The 15,359-nt window shown below is 48.4% G+C and overlaps 1 protein-coding gene across 22 annotated transcripts in view; it reads left to right on the top strand.

Moving 5' to 3' along the window:
* KATNIP (katanin interacting protein) overlaps positions 1-15,359 on the top strand; it is a 202,902-nt gene that overhangs the window by 46,080 nt on the left and 141,463 nt on the right. For 12 of the 22 annotated variants that reach the window (XR_011424298.1, XR_011424297.1, XM_023616083.2 and 9 more), the window contains 2 exons: positions 6,671-6,747; positions 14,730-14,899. Coding sequence is in view for 20 of the 22 variants with exons in the window: in XM_023616083.2 (XP_023471851.2) it covers positions 6,671-6,747; positions 14,730-14,899 (247 nt within the window). In the remaining 2 variants the exon portion in view is untranslated. Of the gene's footprint in view, positions 1-3,151; positions 3,231-4,684; positions 4,806-6,670; positions 6,748-14,729; positions 14,900-15,359 lie in introns of those variants that run through there. The other 10 variants (XM_070230860.1, XM_070230866.1, XM_070230862.1 and 7 more) reach the window with 2 other exon arrangements.

Genomic DNA, 15,359 nt, shown 5'->3' with positions numbered 1-15,359 from the left:
CATGGCTGGGTATGAGGTTAAGCAGGGTTAAGAGGATCTCATTTCTATGTGTTCTGTCTCTCTCTTCTCAATTCTGCTGCTTTTATGATGGTGTCACTCTTGGACTGATGTCTCCATGGAACATATAAGCATGCCCACAATGGTGAACCTCATCATTTGATAAAAAATGACTTCTTCCTTGTGCTCTTAGCTCATATCAGCTAATAATTCCAGGGGAAGAGGTATAGGAACTTTTCCAGCAGTTTCAACCGATCCCTGAGTTGCATCTCTAGGCCTCGCTTGGGGGGCATGACTAAGCTTGAACCAATCACATGGTCAGGGAGCAAATACCCTGATTGGCCAGGCCTAGGTCTTGTACCCCCGCCTGTAGTGCTGGGCATTTATTTCCACCCACACCACATGGGTTGAGAGTGGAGGACAGGTGGTTTCCCGAAGGAAAATCAAGGTGATGTCACTAGAAGAAAATAGATGCTGAGCCGACAAAAACAACAAATGTGGCCTTCAGGCAATTTGCTTCAGCTTTCAAAGCCTCAGTTTTCTCCTCTGTAAAATGGAGATGATGATCCTAGAGCATAGTATTATTGCAGGAATTGAATAAGTGCCCACAGAGAGCATAATCAGTGGCCCCAAAAAGCTAGGCCCCAGTAGCCTAGAGCATTTCGCTTGTCACTCATACCTCAGTTAAGATGTGGAGCTTAGGGGGAGGTGGAGTAGCTCAGGTGTGTGCAGGTGCTCTGGGAACTCTGCAGTGCCCCCGACACAGTGTTTTCTCAGTCTCGTTACTAAACTGTTCAAAGTTCCTGTTCTTCTCTGCTGGGACCTGACACGTGCAAGGTTAGGCGCCCAGCATTCTCAAGCCCTGGAAAGCATCCATCCCTGTGGCTCTCAGCTGCTTGCTGATGCAGCTCAGGCTCCAGCCGCTAAATCAGCCCTGTTAGGAGAATTCCAGTATTCTGGCCTCAGAGGAGCACGTGATCCCTGAAATACACACTCTGTTGAGTTCCTTTAAGCATAACTGATTCTTGGTGTTTCTTGCCCATTCCATTTTTTCCCCCAGAGAGAATTAATAACATGGCCATTGGTAAAATTCTACACGTCTCTGGGGCCAGCATTAGGATAAAGATGAGAAGGACAACAGTAATGGCAATGTGACTTTGCTTTCGTGTCACATCCAAATTCCTTAGACCCTGTGCTGTGCTTAACTCGCACCTCCTCAGCGCCCGTCACCTGAGGCAAACCTTACGTCTGCTCAGTCTGTGAGCGTTTCAAGCTTCCTCAGGCCCCCAAGCCTTTGCCCATGCTGATCCTGCTGCCTGGAATGCCTTCTCTTTTCTTGTGGCCCAGCAAACCTTTCAACTTTCAAATCCTGGCCCAAATGTCTCCTTATTTATTCATTCACTCACCGGGTATTTAGTGAGGCCCTGCGTGTGCCAGGCACTGTCCTAGGGGCTTGGAACACACAAGTAATCAAAACAGACACGACCCCTGCCTTCATAGAATTTCCATTCCAGTGCAGGGGACAGCCAATAAATAAGAGGCATAATAAATAAGATAAAGTACAGGGGCCGGCCCGGTGGCGCAGCGGTTAAGTTCGCACGTTCTGCTTCTCAGTGGCCTGGGGCTCACCGGTTCAGATCCCGGGTGTGGACATGGCACCGCTTGGCCTGCCATGCTGTGGTAGGCATCCCACGTATAAAGTAGAGGAAGATTGGCATGGATGTTAGCTCAGGGCCAGTCTTCCTCAGCAAAAAGAGGAGGACTCGCAGTAGTTAGCTCAGGGCTAATCTTCCTCAAAAAAAAAAAAAAGATAAAGTAGATGTTATGTTAGCAGGGATTGGGAGTGGGGATGCATGTGCACAGCTTGCAATTTTAAATAGGGTGGCCAGGGAGGACGTCACTGAGAAGGTAAGATCTGAGGCAAGCCTTGAAGGAGGTGAGGAATCTAGGCATTTACCTGGAGGAAGAGAACTCTGGGCAGAAAGAATGGTGAGTCACAGACCCTGAGGTGGAGTGTGCTGGGAGTGGAGGGTACTAGAGTGAGGACGAGGAGGGGAGGTGGGGGGTGGGTCAGAGACATTGAGTGGAGGCCCAGTGTGCAGGGCCTGGTGACCTCTGAGGATTTTGTCCTTGACCCTGACTGGGACAGGAGCCCAGTCGACATGATTGGACTTACCTTTCCTCCAGACCCCCTGGCTGAGGCAGGGAGAACAGACTGCAGGGGGGAGGGCAGGAACAGGAGCCAGTGAGAGGCCTGGACCAGGGTGGTGGGGAGGGTGGGGGAAATGGTCAGATCTTGGATACACGGTAGTTTTCCCATGGAGCTGATGGATTGGATGTGGAGCAGGAGAGGGGGCAAGGCTTTGAAGACGACCCCCAAGCACTGGGGCCTGGCCTTGCTTGTGGAAACCTTCCCAGTTCCCTCATTCAGATCCTTGGCATTGCATTTTATACGTTCTCTTATAATCATTTGTCTCCTTTTTTTGGTCTCAGATATGCCTTTGGTAATCTGATGACAGTTATGGACTCTCTTCTCAGAAAAATACCCTTGTGCATTCAGTTGAATGGGTGTTCCCAGAGCCCCCTGCAGGCTATCCCTCATGTTAGGGACCCCTGCTAATGTGTGTTTGCTTGACTGAATGCAACATGAACCGGGGGCCAGAGTCGTTGAGTACAGCCTACAGGCAAGTTTGTTTCTGAATATACACTGAGTCAGACCTTTTGTTCAGCTCTCATTGCATCTGTAACAGCCACACAGTAAGTGCTTGGTAAATGTTGGCTGGAAAACAATGATGATAAACTTGGCACCTTACAAAGGATCTCACACCTTTGTGGGGGCCTTCAGTGTTAATGCCTCCACTTTATGAACAGGAAAAGAAGGCCTCAGCAGAGTGAAGTGTGGGAGAGGCAGTGCCTGGGGTCTGACCAGGGTTGTAACAAGGGTTAACCAAGTTAGTGCTCAGTCAGCCTGAGCAATGCTCGTCATAGAGCTGGACAGGGGTGAGGCTAAGACTGGAGCCCAGGACTCCAGGCTCCCATGCGATGTTCCCCCTGCTTCCTTGCAGTTCTGCCCTCCAGGAATTTATAACCCAGCTGGAGAATCAGTAAGAACAGGAAGGAAAAGGATCCTAAATTACTTCCACTTTTCTCCTAGTTCATCCTCAGAGCAACCTTGTGAGGTAGACCTTATTGGTATTCCCTTTTGCAGACAAGGAAACTGAGGCTCAGAGAAGGTGAGTAACAGAGTTCAGGGCTCACCCCCAAGTCTCCAAATCCCCAGGTAATTAGTAAGCAATATATCTAGTTAAATGCTAGCAACTTAGCGCTTAATTATATACTGTTTCACACTGTATTGTATATAATTTAATACTAATTGCAGGGTTTCAGAATGAGCTGAAGTGAGCTGTGGGGGGGCGAGAATGGCAAGGAAGGCTTCCTGGAGACATTGGAAACTGAGCTGGGTCTTGGAGAGGATTTGGTGGAGGCTGGAGGAGGATGGAGCGGCTTTTGGGAAAAGGAAATAGAATGATGAAGGCATCAGGGTAGGAGTGAGCATGGTGGGGGTGGCGAGGGGCTAGGCTAGTGCCAGTATTTAAATAATGGAGTGCTAGGAACGCAAAGGGAACTAATGTTCATTGAGAACTTGGTAAGTGCCAGGTCCTGTGCTAAGTTCTCTCCACTGTGATATCCAATCCACATCTCACCCTCCAAGGGAAAGAATCCAACCCCGACAGCACTGTGACTACCTCCCTTTTACAGATAAGGAAACTCAGGGCAGTGTTGTGCTCAGGTCCTTCCTAGCTCAAGTTCAGAGGCCATCTGGTTAGAGGTGGGCGTGCTGTGAGTGGTGGCTAATAAAGCCGGCTAGTTTGGGGCCTCGCTACTCAAGGTGTGGCCCACAGGCATCACCGGGGAACTTGTTAGAAATGCAGGCTCAGGGGCCCTCCCCAATCCACCTGAATCAGAACCTGCATTTCAACACAATGTCAGGTGATTTGTGTGCACATTAGCGTTTGAGAAGCCCTGGGCTGGTGAACAGTATGGCTGAACATATGCCTGTGCTCTTCAAGGGTTCCTGATGACATCTCCCTCCCGGCAGAGGCGAAGGAATGCGTTCCCAGAGGATGTGACGTGAAAGCCCGGGGCAGCCCACCACAAGCTGAGACCTCTTTGAAGTCTCATATTTCATCTAAAAATGTCATTGACTGTTTCATTCCACACCGTAATATATCACTGGTCATTTTAATCTTTCAGAATGGTTGTATAAATTGCCATGGAGCAGGATCTGTGTTCCCGGGAGATGCATGGGATGGGTTTCCTTGTATCTTAAATGGGGTGATAATAACCACTTCTAGGGCTGCTGTGAAGATCAAAGGAGGATCATGTATATGGAAACGCTATGTAAACTGTCTGCATGATACATGTTTTGTTATTCTGGAAGGAGCTGAAAATCCTCCCCAGACCCAGTGTCCTGCAACCAGTACTATGGACAGCTAAAGCTGCACCTGCCTTTCTCGCATTCAGGGTGAGGGGGGGCTCCATCCCAGGGAGGACAGTGACCTCTCTGGGCATCTTAGGAAGCCAGGGAAATAAGAGAATAGGGACAGCTGTGGTTAGTTTGTTTAAATTTCTTATTTCATAATATCGCCCTTTCTTATTATTCCCCACTTCCTGGTTCTTTGGCCAGATTAGCCAGCAGGAAAAGCCTGTAAGAGGCAGGAGAGAAGATGGGAGTACTGCATCCTGGCCCCAAGCGGGCCTAGAAAGAGAGGAAGATGGGAGGAAAAGTGGGGGTGACAGGGAAAGAGGTAAGCAGATGGCAACAACCTGGAGTCCTACAGGAAGAGGGAAGGGGAAGGGGAAGTGGGCTGTCAGCCCTGGGCCGGGAGTGACTCTCTGGGTTCCCCGTCCAGGGGGCCACTTCCTTGTGATGGGAAGTGAAGACAGAGGGAGAGAGACCCAGAGAGGTGAGATGGACAGAGACAATGACCATCCACATCTGAGGCCAAAGGAGCAAGGGTAGCCAGAGAAGGCACAGGCAGAGAGCTGGGAGGGAAGGGAGGCTCATTCAGAACTGCAGAAGATGGTGGAGGAGAATTTGGGGAGGGGTGGGTGGTCAGCAGTTCCCCAAGGCCTGGAGCAATTGAAAAAGATGAAGACAGGAAGAGCTAGCGTATTTGGTTAAGGAGGTTATGAGTCACCCTTGCTAGGATTCTGGTAGAACACTGGGATTAAAGCCAGATTTTGAGAAATTAAGAAGAGAAGATGGAGATTCTTTTTTTTCTCTTCTCCCCATGATAATTGTTAGGATTTTCACACAAACTGCATTTCTATTACAAATGTCTTACTTGCCATTTAAAACTTAATCCCTGTAAGTTGTGACTAGAACCAAGTTGATATTATCTCTTTAATCCATTCCTTGGCAAAAACTTATTTAAGAAACATAGAAAACGGCAAAGTATTGTTTATACTATGATCCTATTTTTGTTTAAAAGAATGTGTGTGTATATTTATAAATATGTATAAATGTATATTATAAACAAAGACAAACATTTAGAGGAATATATATCAAACTATAATGGGAGTTTTACTGGTATATACTTATATCACTTAAATATAGGTAGTTTATTATACATAAAGCTGTAAAAAATTTTATTAGGGGTTATCTCTAATGGTTGGATTATGGTATATGACACATAATTCTTTTGGCTGCAAATGACAGAAACTCAGCTGCAACCTCTAAAGCAATAACTAAATTGTTCATATACTTCTTCAGGAGTGAGCGGATCCAGGGGCTCAAATTATGTCATTAGGAGTCTCTGTCTCCACCTCTCGGATCTGCTGCCTTTTTTATTGCCTTCGTTCTCCGGCAGTTCCAGGCCTACATCTCAGCAGCTTAGCCCCCCAGTGGAAAGAGAGCAGCTTTTTTCCCAAGAGTATCAGCAAAGTCCCAGGACTGACTTTCAATGGCCTGGCTTGAGTCATGGCTCATCCCTGGACCAGTGAATCTTTGTGCCTAGGGAAATTGATTGGCAAGGCCAAGGCTAAGGTCATGTGACCCAAGAGGAGAACAAAGGACCTTTCATGGGCATCTAAGGAAGCCAGAGACCTGAAAGAAGGGGCTGAATGGTTCCCCAAAGTATATCCAGAGCCCTCTTGCCAGAAGAGGAGGTGCAAAGCCACAAGTATCTGCTCTAAAGGGGCCTTCAGTCTCTGGGTCATATATTTTTGTAATGACTGAATTGTTTTAAAAAGCGTGCATTTCTCTTGCAATGGCAAGAGAAAAATGAGATCCCCTCCTAAACAACTGATTTGAGTTGCATCTGGTTATGACAATTGAGATAACTAAATAATGAGTGTGGAGAAAACAGTAAGCCCAAATCTGGTTGGAGCCCTTGATTTTATAGGGCATGGGAGGAGCAAACAGTGGCACAACTGGGGAATCGACCTTCTCCTTTTCATAGATTGTTAGTTGTATATGATCAAGACCCACTGGGCCATCAGACAATCTCTGGGGCTCTGGGTCACCAGAGTGACGCGCCCAGGGAGCTGGGCCTTCATCAAGGTCAGCCTCCGCCTCTTGGCCTCCTGCGCACTGTGTGCCGCCGTGCCCTGGCCTCAGTAAGTGCTTCCCTGCATTCCGATATCACACTGCTCTGTTTCTTCATTTCAGGGTTACACTAAGGACATGGTGACAGACTTTGATGAGAAACATGATGAGTATTTAATATTACTTCAGCAGAGGAACCGGTAAGATGAAGCCGCTCGACGGCAGCCCTTAATATTAGCCAAATAAAAATCCTATTTAGATTTATTAACAGCATGCAGGCTCTGTTTCACATAGGGATGGGGTGCAGTCAGCCTCCACTCAGACGCTTGGGATATTATCTGCAGTCCCAGCTCCTATTTCTCCATTCACTGATTTAATTGCATCTTTTGATTGAGCTGTAGCAAACTGTTCGACGTCTAAGTACCACCTCTCGCCTCCCTGCGTCTCTTCTGGGAGAAGGTGGGTTTGTCATGAAAAGCTAGAATTTGGCAGGGTTTGTGCATGAGTCACCTGAATAGCCCAGTCTGATTTTACAGACTTCACTGGCCCCTTGAAATCTGAGCCTGTAATCATGCCTTATTATGTAAAGGTGGAGTCCTTTTATATTTGCGTTTGAGATTGGTCAATATGTCGTTTAAGGTTGTTAGTACTGATTTTGACTCTGGAGTGCTGGTTCTTGAGAAAGCCTGCAGTAGATGCAATATTTAGTGACCAAGGTCAAAGCATTGTGGTCTGGTTTGAAAGAGGCATCATGTCCTCAGTGCCTTTGCAGGGCTGTGAAGGTCACTTTCAGCTCACTGTGGTTTGTCTGCAGGCCCAGAACCTCTCAGGAAGCTGGAATTCTCATGCCCAAGCTACTTAACTCAGGCCAGTTCTTGTTTGTAGCAACACGGGCCCAGGGGTCCATATTCTCCACGGTTGCCGGAGAAACTAGAAATCTGGATCTGTGGTGTGAAATCTCCTGAGTTTTAAAATGTTGGTAATTAATTCAAATTAAAGCACAAAACAAATGGAAGAATGCTGCAGGCCCCTAAAACAGACCTGCAGGAGGGGAGTAGGGGCACTAATTTGGACCTCTATGTTATGGAAATGAGCTTGGGGTCGTTGTCCTGCATGTGGATTCAGCCCTTGTTTGACTGGCTAGGCTCCCACTGCTTGTCAGCTGGGGCCCTGGTGGCATGTTGCATGGGGCAGGTTTTTATGGTGCGGGATTGTCCCACGTGTAGGAGTTTAGCATCCCTGCCTCCTGGCCCATTTACTGAATTCCACTGAGACCCCCAGTATCTATGACAACAACTCCTGCCCACGTTCCAGATGCCCCCTAGTGAGGCAGTCCCACCCCTAGTGGAGAACCTCTGAATAGATTAACTCTCCAGGACCAGCCAGAAATGCCAGGTAGTGTCCTCTGTGCCCAGCTGCTCTGCGCTCTTCTCCCTCCATCACAGGGGTGACCTCAAACTAGAATAGTTGAAGGCCTGTGCTGATTAGACTAACATGGGTTTTTACCATCATTAATGCCACAGAGAAGGATGTTTTCATTCAGTTTCTGGCGGGCTGGATGGTGCCACCAAACACCTGGGTGATCGTTTAATCATATACATGCGACTTGTCTGGGAGGAGAGTGTCAGAGTTCCTTATGAGCAAATTGCTTCTCATTAATCAAGGGATCAATAAGTATGTGATCAAAGAGGTACCAGCTGATAGCATATATGAGAATATCCAGAGACAAGGTTGCAGCACAAAGGCAATTAAAAAATATATCAAAACTGAGTTGCCATAAAATTGGGGAGCCATGTTCTCACCGAGAGGGAGCTGGCTTGGTGACAGGAAATTAGAAGGTAGAGCTAGAAAGCAACACCTCCAAATGGAGACAGATGAAGAGTGGGGGTGCCCCCGAGCTATCGTCAGGTTGAGCCTGAAGGGCACTTGTTTTGGCGTGCCAGCCACATGCCAGGCATCTGGCTCCATTGTTTCATTTTATCTGCACGCTACCTGAAGAGGCGGGACAGTTTCTGCACCCATTTTACAGACAGGGAAGCAGAGTCCCAGAGCAGGGAGCAGTTGCCCAAGGCCATGCATTCAGGAAGTGGTGGAGCTGGCCTGTCCTTTCTTATTTGTGTTTTGATTGACATGTCATAAGTAAACAAGAGGAGAGAAACCTGCCAGGGTTGCCAGTGGCTCTAAAGTTCATGAAGGAGGGGTTTTATGGGAATAAATTGCAGTTTACTTGGAGATCTCTGTGAATTATATGACCAGGCTGAAAACCAGCCCTGAGCTGTACACTGAGCAGATGAAAAGGAGGGGGATGAAAACCAGGCTGCTTATCTGAGTTGCCTTGTGACTCGAGAAGGGGGTGTTCAATCATCGGGGCGAGTTCTTAGGGGACATCTGCCTAGAATGCAGCTGCCCACAAGATGCTGGGTGATGTTATCCTTTTATTCATTCAGTAGGATTTCATTGAGTACCTTCTCAGTGCGTAGCATTACCACTAGTGTGAAGGAGAACATTGTGATGAGGAAGGCACAAACTGTTGGTTAGTGTTCCTTTGGTTGAAAGGGACAGAAACCCAAGGTAAATGGATTTTAAGCAACAAGGAAAATTACTGAAATCCTGGATGATACTCTGGCTTCAGGTATAGCTGGATCCTGGTGCTCAAATTACGTCACTGAAATCAGTCATTCTTCTTCTCCAAGCTGTTTTCCCATGTTGGATTCTTCTCAGGCAAGGACTTCCCTCACAGTGGCCAAGGCAGCCACTGGAAACCCCACAGTTACATCCTAGTCTGAGGGAGGATAGCACTTCTTTCCTAATAGTTCTAGCAAAAGTGTTGAGGAGGGCTCCCGGTGGCCTGGCTGGGCCCCGTTCCAATCCCTGAGCCAGTCACCCGCTGTGCCTGGTGAGGTGACATGGGCTGGCTGGCTGCTCCTCGGCCACCTCATTTAGCTGGGCAGTGGCATCAGTCTTACCCAAACACGTGAGTAAGAGAAGGAGTAGAGCAGTGCCCAGAGGGAATCCGAGGGGCCATGTTTGGACATGGGGGAGAGTTGCTGGGTAGGCAAAAAGAACAGGAGTCCACCATACCGCCCTTGCCCTCAAGGAACTCCCCGACAGTGGCAGGTGAGCACAGGGCCACCTATGACTTTATGCCAGAAGAAGCAGAAAGTGATCATGTGCTCTAAGCGAGGACCTGGAAAGGGTAGGGGGAGGCTCTGGGGGCGTGGCAGCCCCAGTTCACCCTATACAAACCCTCCCAGAGGATGCTCAGTGATTCTGCTCACTCAGCTTCGTGAAAGATGTAATCGTGCCCGACAGGACTCATGCAAGAGCAACTGGAGTGATCAAGGGGCTGAGGTGTGAGGATTGACTACAAAGATTAGGGCCCTGCGTCTGAAGAGCTGTCGGCCAAGAGCGGCTGTGGTACCAACCTCCAGATTGTGGAGGGTGGGCTAGATCGAAGAATCCAGCAATGGTATTATTTGTTTTTTGAAAAAGGTCATTTGAGGGAAACTTAAAAATATGTCCATAAGAGAGGTGAACCCTCTGCCCCTGGAGGAGATTCAGGCAGAAAGAAGGAAGGGGAGAACCAGCATCCCATGGGGGCCTCACCCAGGCCACCCTCTGAGCTGCAGCTTCAACCTGTATCCCATTCCGTCCTCGTGACAACCCACGGAGGGCTGGGCATTCTTGGTCTCGTTTCACGGAAGAGGAAATAGGCTGTGGGAGGTTTAGGGACTTGCCCAAGGTTGTACAAGCTGGGAAAAGGGCAGAGCCTCCAGTGTGGAGCTTTGTCCTCCACACTGCACCCTCCAGCTGTACAGATGGGGGTGGTGACATCCTAGAGGACAAATGCCAGAGCCCATGGGCCGCCAGGTACCAGGAAGAATGGCAAGGCTTTTTGTGCCACTGCCCTCTGCCTCTCCGTCCTTCAAGGCGGGACTCAAATGCCGCCCCCTCCTCTGAACTCTCCTTGCTCAGAGCCCTTGTGGTATGTTGCTTGGCAAGGAAACAGAAAACAGCAGAATGGAGCAGCTGGGAGACAGGCTCTAGAGCCTTGTGGACCAGAATTTAAATCCTGGCTGCTTCCTTGGCTCTCTGACCTTGGGCAAGTTCATTGATAGAACAGGCCAATGGTAGGACCTAAATCCTAGGCCCAGTGAAGGATTAAGCAAGACCAAGTATTTGAAGGTCCACAGTAAGCCCACCACCCAAGTCCGCTTTCTTCACCGTCATCATTGCCATCATTTTAGTGTTAATCATGCCTTCCTCCTGAGCTGACGTCCGGATTATCCTTGAATTCCTGACCCTTAGAGAGCCCCTCAGTTGACCCTTGGGGTGACTGATGTCTGGAGGAGCCATGTGGCTAGCCCACAGTCACACAGCAACCATAGTGCTCAGACACTGAGATAGTTGAGTCGTAAACCCAGTCACTGTTAGGCCCATGAGCAACGCGCCGCCCACTGTGAGCTCGGCTTCGTCCTACCACCACGTGGGTCCCTGCTTGTGCCCCCACCACCCAGCCCTCAAGTATGTCATATCCCCTGTCACACTCCCTCATGATACCCTGTGCTCTAATTCAGTGCCTCCACTTCCTCTTCTGTGCAAAAGAGCTCTCTGTGCAAGTGACCCCAAAGGCCAATATGGGATAGAACAGAAGTGATGCCTGCAGTGTGCATTAGGTATGTGATGGCTGCATTAGGATGCACATCCGTGTCTTCCCTCCCCTGCTAGACCTCGAGTTCCTTGGGGCCACTTGTTCCGGAAGTAGGTATGCAGAGTGTTCCTCGCTGGTCCTTGCACTCAGTGTAGACCCCATGCCCAGGGGCTCAGATTCTAGTGGGGAGGGAGGGAGAGTAAACAGATAACAGATACTAGACTGTAGTGTGAGGCAGAGAGACACGTGCTGCAAAACAGAAAACAACAGAGTATGACAGGGCTGCAGGTGGGCGGGGCTCCTTTTCCTCCCGTCAGGGATGAATCCGAGTTTTCTGAATCCCCTATGCCTAGGGCAGCTTTTTATGCAAAGTAGGCTATCAATTAAAAAAAACCCACTTTGATGGCACGTGAATTTACTGATGCGCTCAGCTGCAGTAGGGGAGTTCCTTTAGCGATTCCTTTCACAGTCTAAATAATTATCTCCTTGTTTATCAATTTCATAAATCCACATTTTCGTAGATCATTGGGCTTAAAGAGCGGCGCACGTGGAGTGCCAGCCCCGGATCCTGGGTGGCGGGCTGCCACGTAGCGTCAGGAGACAGGGCAGTCTCTGGAGGGAGGCTGAGGCAGGCGCTCTCTGCCTGGGTGGTCAGATTTTCCACCCACCGCCTGCCTCGGGGCCTCCAGGGCTCTGGGCTCCCTGCTCTCTCCCTGGAGACTGCTGGGCCCACTGCGCCGCCCTGATTGTTTGCTCCAGTGAGTGCAGCTATGACTGTGTTTGGAAATTGTCTCTTAGTTACTTGTGTTTTCCTTCTGTTTTGTGCTGTTGCCCAACAATCAGGCGTCTCTGGGGCTTCCGAGCCTGGCAAGAGATAAGTAGTCTGTAATAAATGTTCCTGTCATGATTTTTGAAAAGATGGATGTATCATTAGCTAAAGAAACATTTAAAAAGCAAACAAAGAGATCCCTCGTAACAGCAGCACCCTACCTCAACACTTGATTTAGTGTTCACATTCATCTTCTTCCACTCCGTGTCCACAAACACACTTTTTCCAACTTTGCATTTACCACACATGTACCATTTCTGTTCTGCCTTTTTCATCCCCCACTGAACAGATCACAAACAATCCCCAGTGTTTCAGCAGACTCTTCATAGTTATAATGGCTGTGGGAGATCCCAGGTTCCACTTCCCCAGTGGTGGACATTTGGATTGCTTTCAGGGTCTGTAATAACCAAACGCTGACCGTTGTTCCTAATCAGGAACAACTTGCTGGAGTGTGCTTACTGCGCAAAGACCAAGCATATGGCATTTCATATATTTTTATATTTCTTCTGAGAAGGTTCTGTGCATTACCAGCAATGTCTGAGTTTGCTGATTTCAACATCATCTTTCTAGCTTTAGAAGTTGTCTTTGTTGTGGTGAAGACTCTGGAGCCCAATTGCTTAAGTTTGCATCCTAGCCCTGCCACTGTTATAGCTCTGTGACCTTGGGCAAGTTACTTAACCCCTCTGTGCCTCAGTTTCCTTATCTATTAAATGGGGATAATACAAGTAATTGCCCTATAAGGTTGTTGTAAAGATTAACATCTTAATACAGTCAAGCCTTATTATTCATAGATTCCACATTTGCAAATTCACCTACTCACTAAAATTTATTTGTAACTCCAGAATCAATACGTGCAGTGCTCTGGTGAGCCTTCAAACATGTGTGCAGAGTGGCAGACAATTTGAGTTGCCTGACACGCATTCCCAGCTGAGGTAGAACCGGAGAAGACTCTGCCTTCTTGTTTCAGCTCTCATACCGCAAACAAGTGTCCTCTTTGTGGTCTACTTAGTGCCATGTATATCTTCTTGTGCTTTTTGTTAGTGATTTTGCTGTTTAACGTGGCCCCCCCAGCATAGTGCTGAAGTGCTGTCTAGTGTTCCTAAGCGCAAGAGGGCTGAGGTGTCCCTTACAGAGAAAATACGTGTGTTGGATGAGCTTCACTCAGGCGTGAGTGCCGATGCTGCTGGCCGTGAGTCTGTTAATGTACCAGCTATGTATTCAGTCAGGTGCCTTTAAACAGAAGCACACATGAAGCAAGGCTCTGTATTGATCAGGTGATGAAAGTGTCGTGACCAGGGGCTCAAAGGAACCAACTCCTGTATTTCTCCCTAGGACCCATGGCTCAGTGTTCACTAGTTCAGTGTTTGCGGCAACTTTGTAGCACATAACTACCGCAAATAACGAGACTTGATTATATGTAAAGCATTTATTTATTTATTTATTTATTCATTGATTTTTAAAGATTTGTTGTTTTTCCTTTTTCTCCCCAAAGCCCCTTGGTACATAGTTGTATATTCTTAGTTATGGGTCCTTCTGGTTGTGGCATGTTGGACGCCGCCTCAGCATGGCCTGATGAGCAGTGCCATGTCCACACCCAGGATCCGAACCAGCGAAACCCTGCGCTGCCGCAGTGGAGCGCGTGAACTTAACCTCTCGGCCATGGGGCCGGCCCCCTGTAAAGCATTTAGAACAGAGTTTGGTACACTGTATACACCCTTATGTGATTACTATCACTATTATTTTTAAAATTTCCACTTTGGTAATTTGGTAGGAACTTATTTAATCACTGAAGAGGATGCACGCTTGTTGCCATGGTGGTTGGTTGTCTGTCTTTCTTCCTGTGTGGGGATAAATCTAGCCAATGCAGGGGTGCGGAAGGGTGTCGGTAGAGAACCGAAGGGCTTCGTGTCAGATGGGAGCAGCACTGCAGGGGCCAGAGAAGACACTGTGAGCTGTCTGTGGTGATGCGGTTTCAGGAGTAGGGAGAGGACCAGGCCCTGTGTGAGGTGGGCTTTAGAGAAAGCTGAACTAGGGACCTGCCATGCTCAGGCCAACACCTGTTCAGCCAAAGGATGTGATAATCGTATCATTAATCTTAACAAATCTTGCATTGGTATGTTTTTAACTGCATCAGAGGATAAAATGACAGCATTTGAGATGTCAGGGGTGAGTGTCTGAGGACACGTTTATTTACCAAAGCAAAAAGTCAGCGTACTGCTCCGACGAAGGATGCTTTCTGATTTACAGGTGTGTTATATGAGATCTCTCTCACAAAGACTGAGACCCTAAACCACGCTTTGTTACACATTGACCAGAGCCGCTATGCCCACAAAGTAGAAAAGCTCGAAATCAGGCTTGTCCCCGGAAGTCCAGGCCGTGTGGCAGCAGTGCACACACATGCCTGCTTTCTGTCCCAGCCACGACGCGGCAAGGACTGGTGCCTGCCTTGTACAAATGTGCATTTGAGCCTCAGAATGAAAGCAGAAAAGACCCCTCAGGGCCCGCAGCAGTCTCCCTCGCTGCTTCTCCGTGTGCATAATGGGCCCCTTAGAGGCTGTTTGTAGAGAACAGCGGGGCATCCGCCCCAGCCTCTGATTAGAGATGCTTCCCCATCAGAGCTGCAGTTGTGTCTCCCAGGTCGGGTGGGGTGGGCCGTGGCCCGGGCTCACATGTTGAGGAGAAAGCCACCATTTCTCTCCCAGGATATTAAAGCATTTGAGAACCAAGGACCCCATGCAGCTGAGACTGGAGCACTTGGAGCAGGGGTTCTCTGTCTACGTCAATGGGGCCAATTCTGAACTGAAGACGACGCCGCGGAAAGCCATCCATGCCGACTTCTCCAGAAGTGCCTCCCACGCTGAGGGCACACACGGTGAGCGCAGGCCCTTCCAGGCCAAGCAGCAGCTCTGTTCATTAATTGTGATGATGTGGGGCCACATCCTGTGCACGTAAACTTACCGGCAAGTAACTAGTTAACCTGTACAAGTCAACTATACCCACTTGGCCAGAAAGAGAGCATGAGAGTGAGAAAGAGAGAGAGAAATCCTTTTTTATTCCTTTTTAAACCAGTTTTGGCCTCTACTACCCCAGGGCAAAGCTGGCTGGAGCAGTGAATTCCTGACTTTTGTGTCTTCTAGGTCTCAAGTGCCAGTAATTTAGGGACATGTCTAGGATAATTTTGATTAGACCTCACATCTTAACTTCAGTCCTTAACCCTGTGTGATACTTGATTCCACTGTTCATTTCTGGATTCAGTTAATCCACACTCTTCATTGTTTAGGCGGATTTCGTGTATCCTGTAATAAAAGCACCAAAAGTCTGTGCAGTGTAAT

This window comes from Equus caballus, chromosome 13 (genome assembly GCF_041296265.1).
Source record: "Equus caballus isolate H_3958 breed thoroughbred chromosome 13, TB-T2T, whole genome shotgun sequence".
NCBI lineage: Eukaryota > Metazoa > Chordata > Mammalia > Perissodactyla > Equidae > Equus > Equus caballus.
Note: the sequence above shows the minus strand (reverse complement) of the source record. Positions and strands in the feature narration are given on the sequence as shown.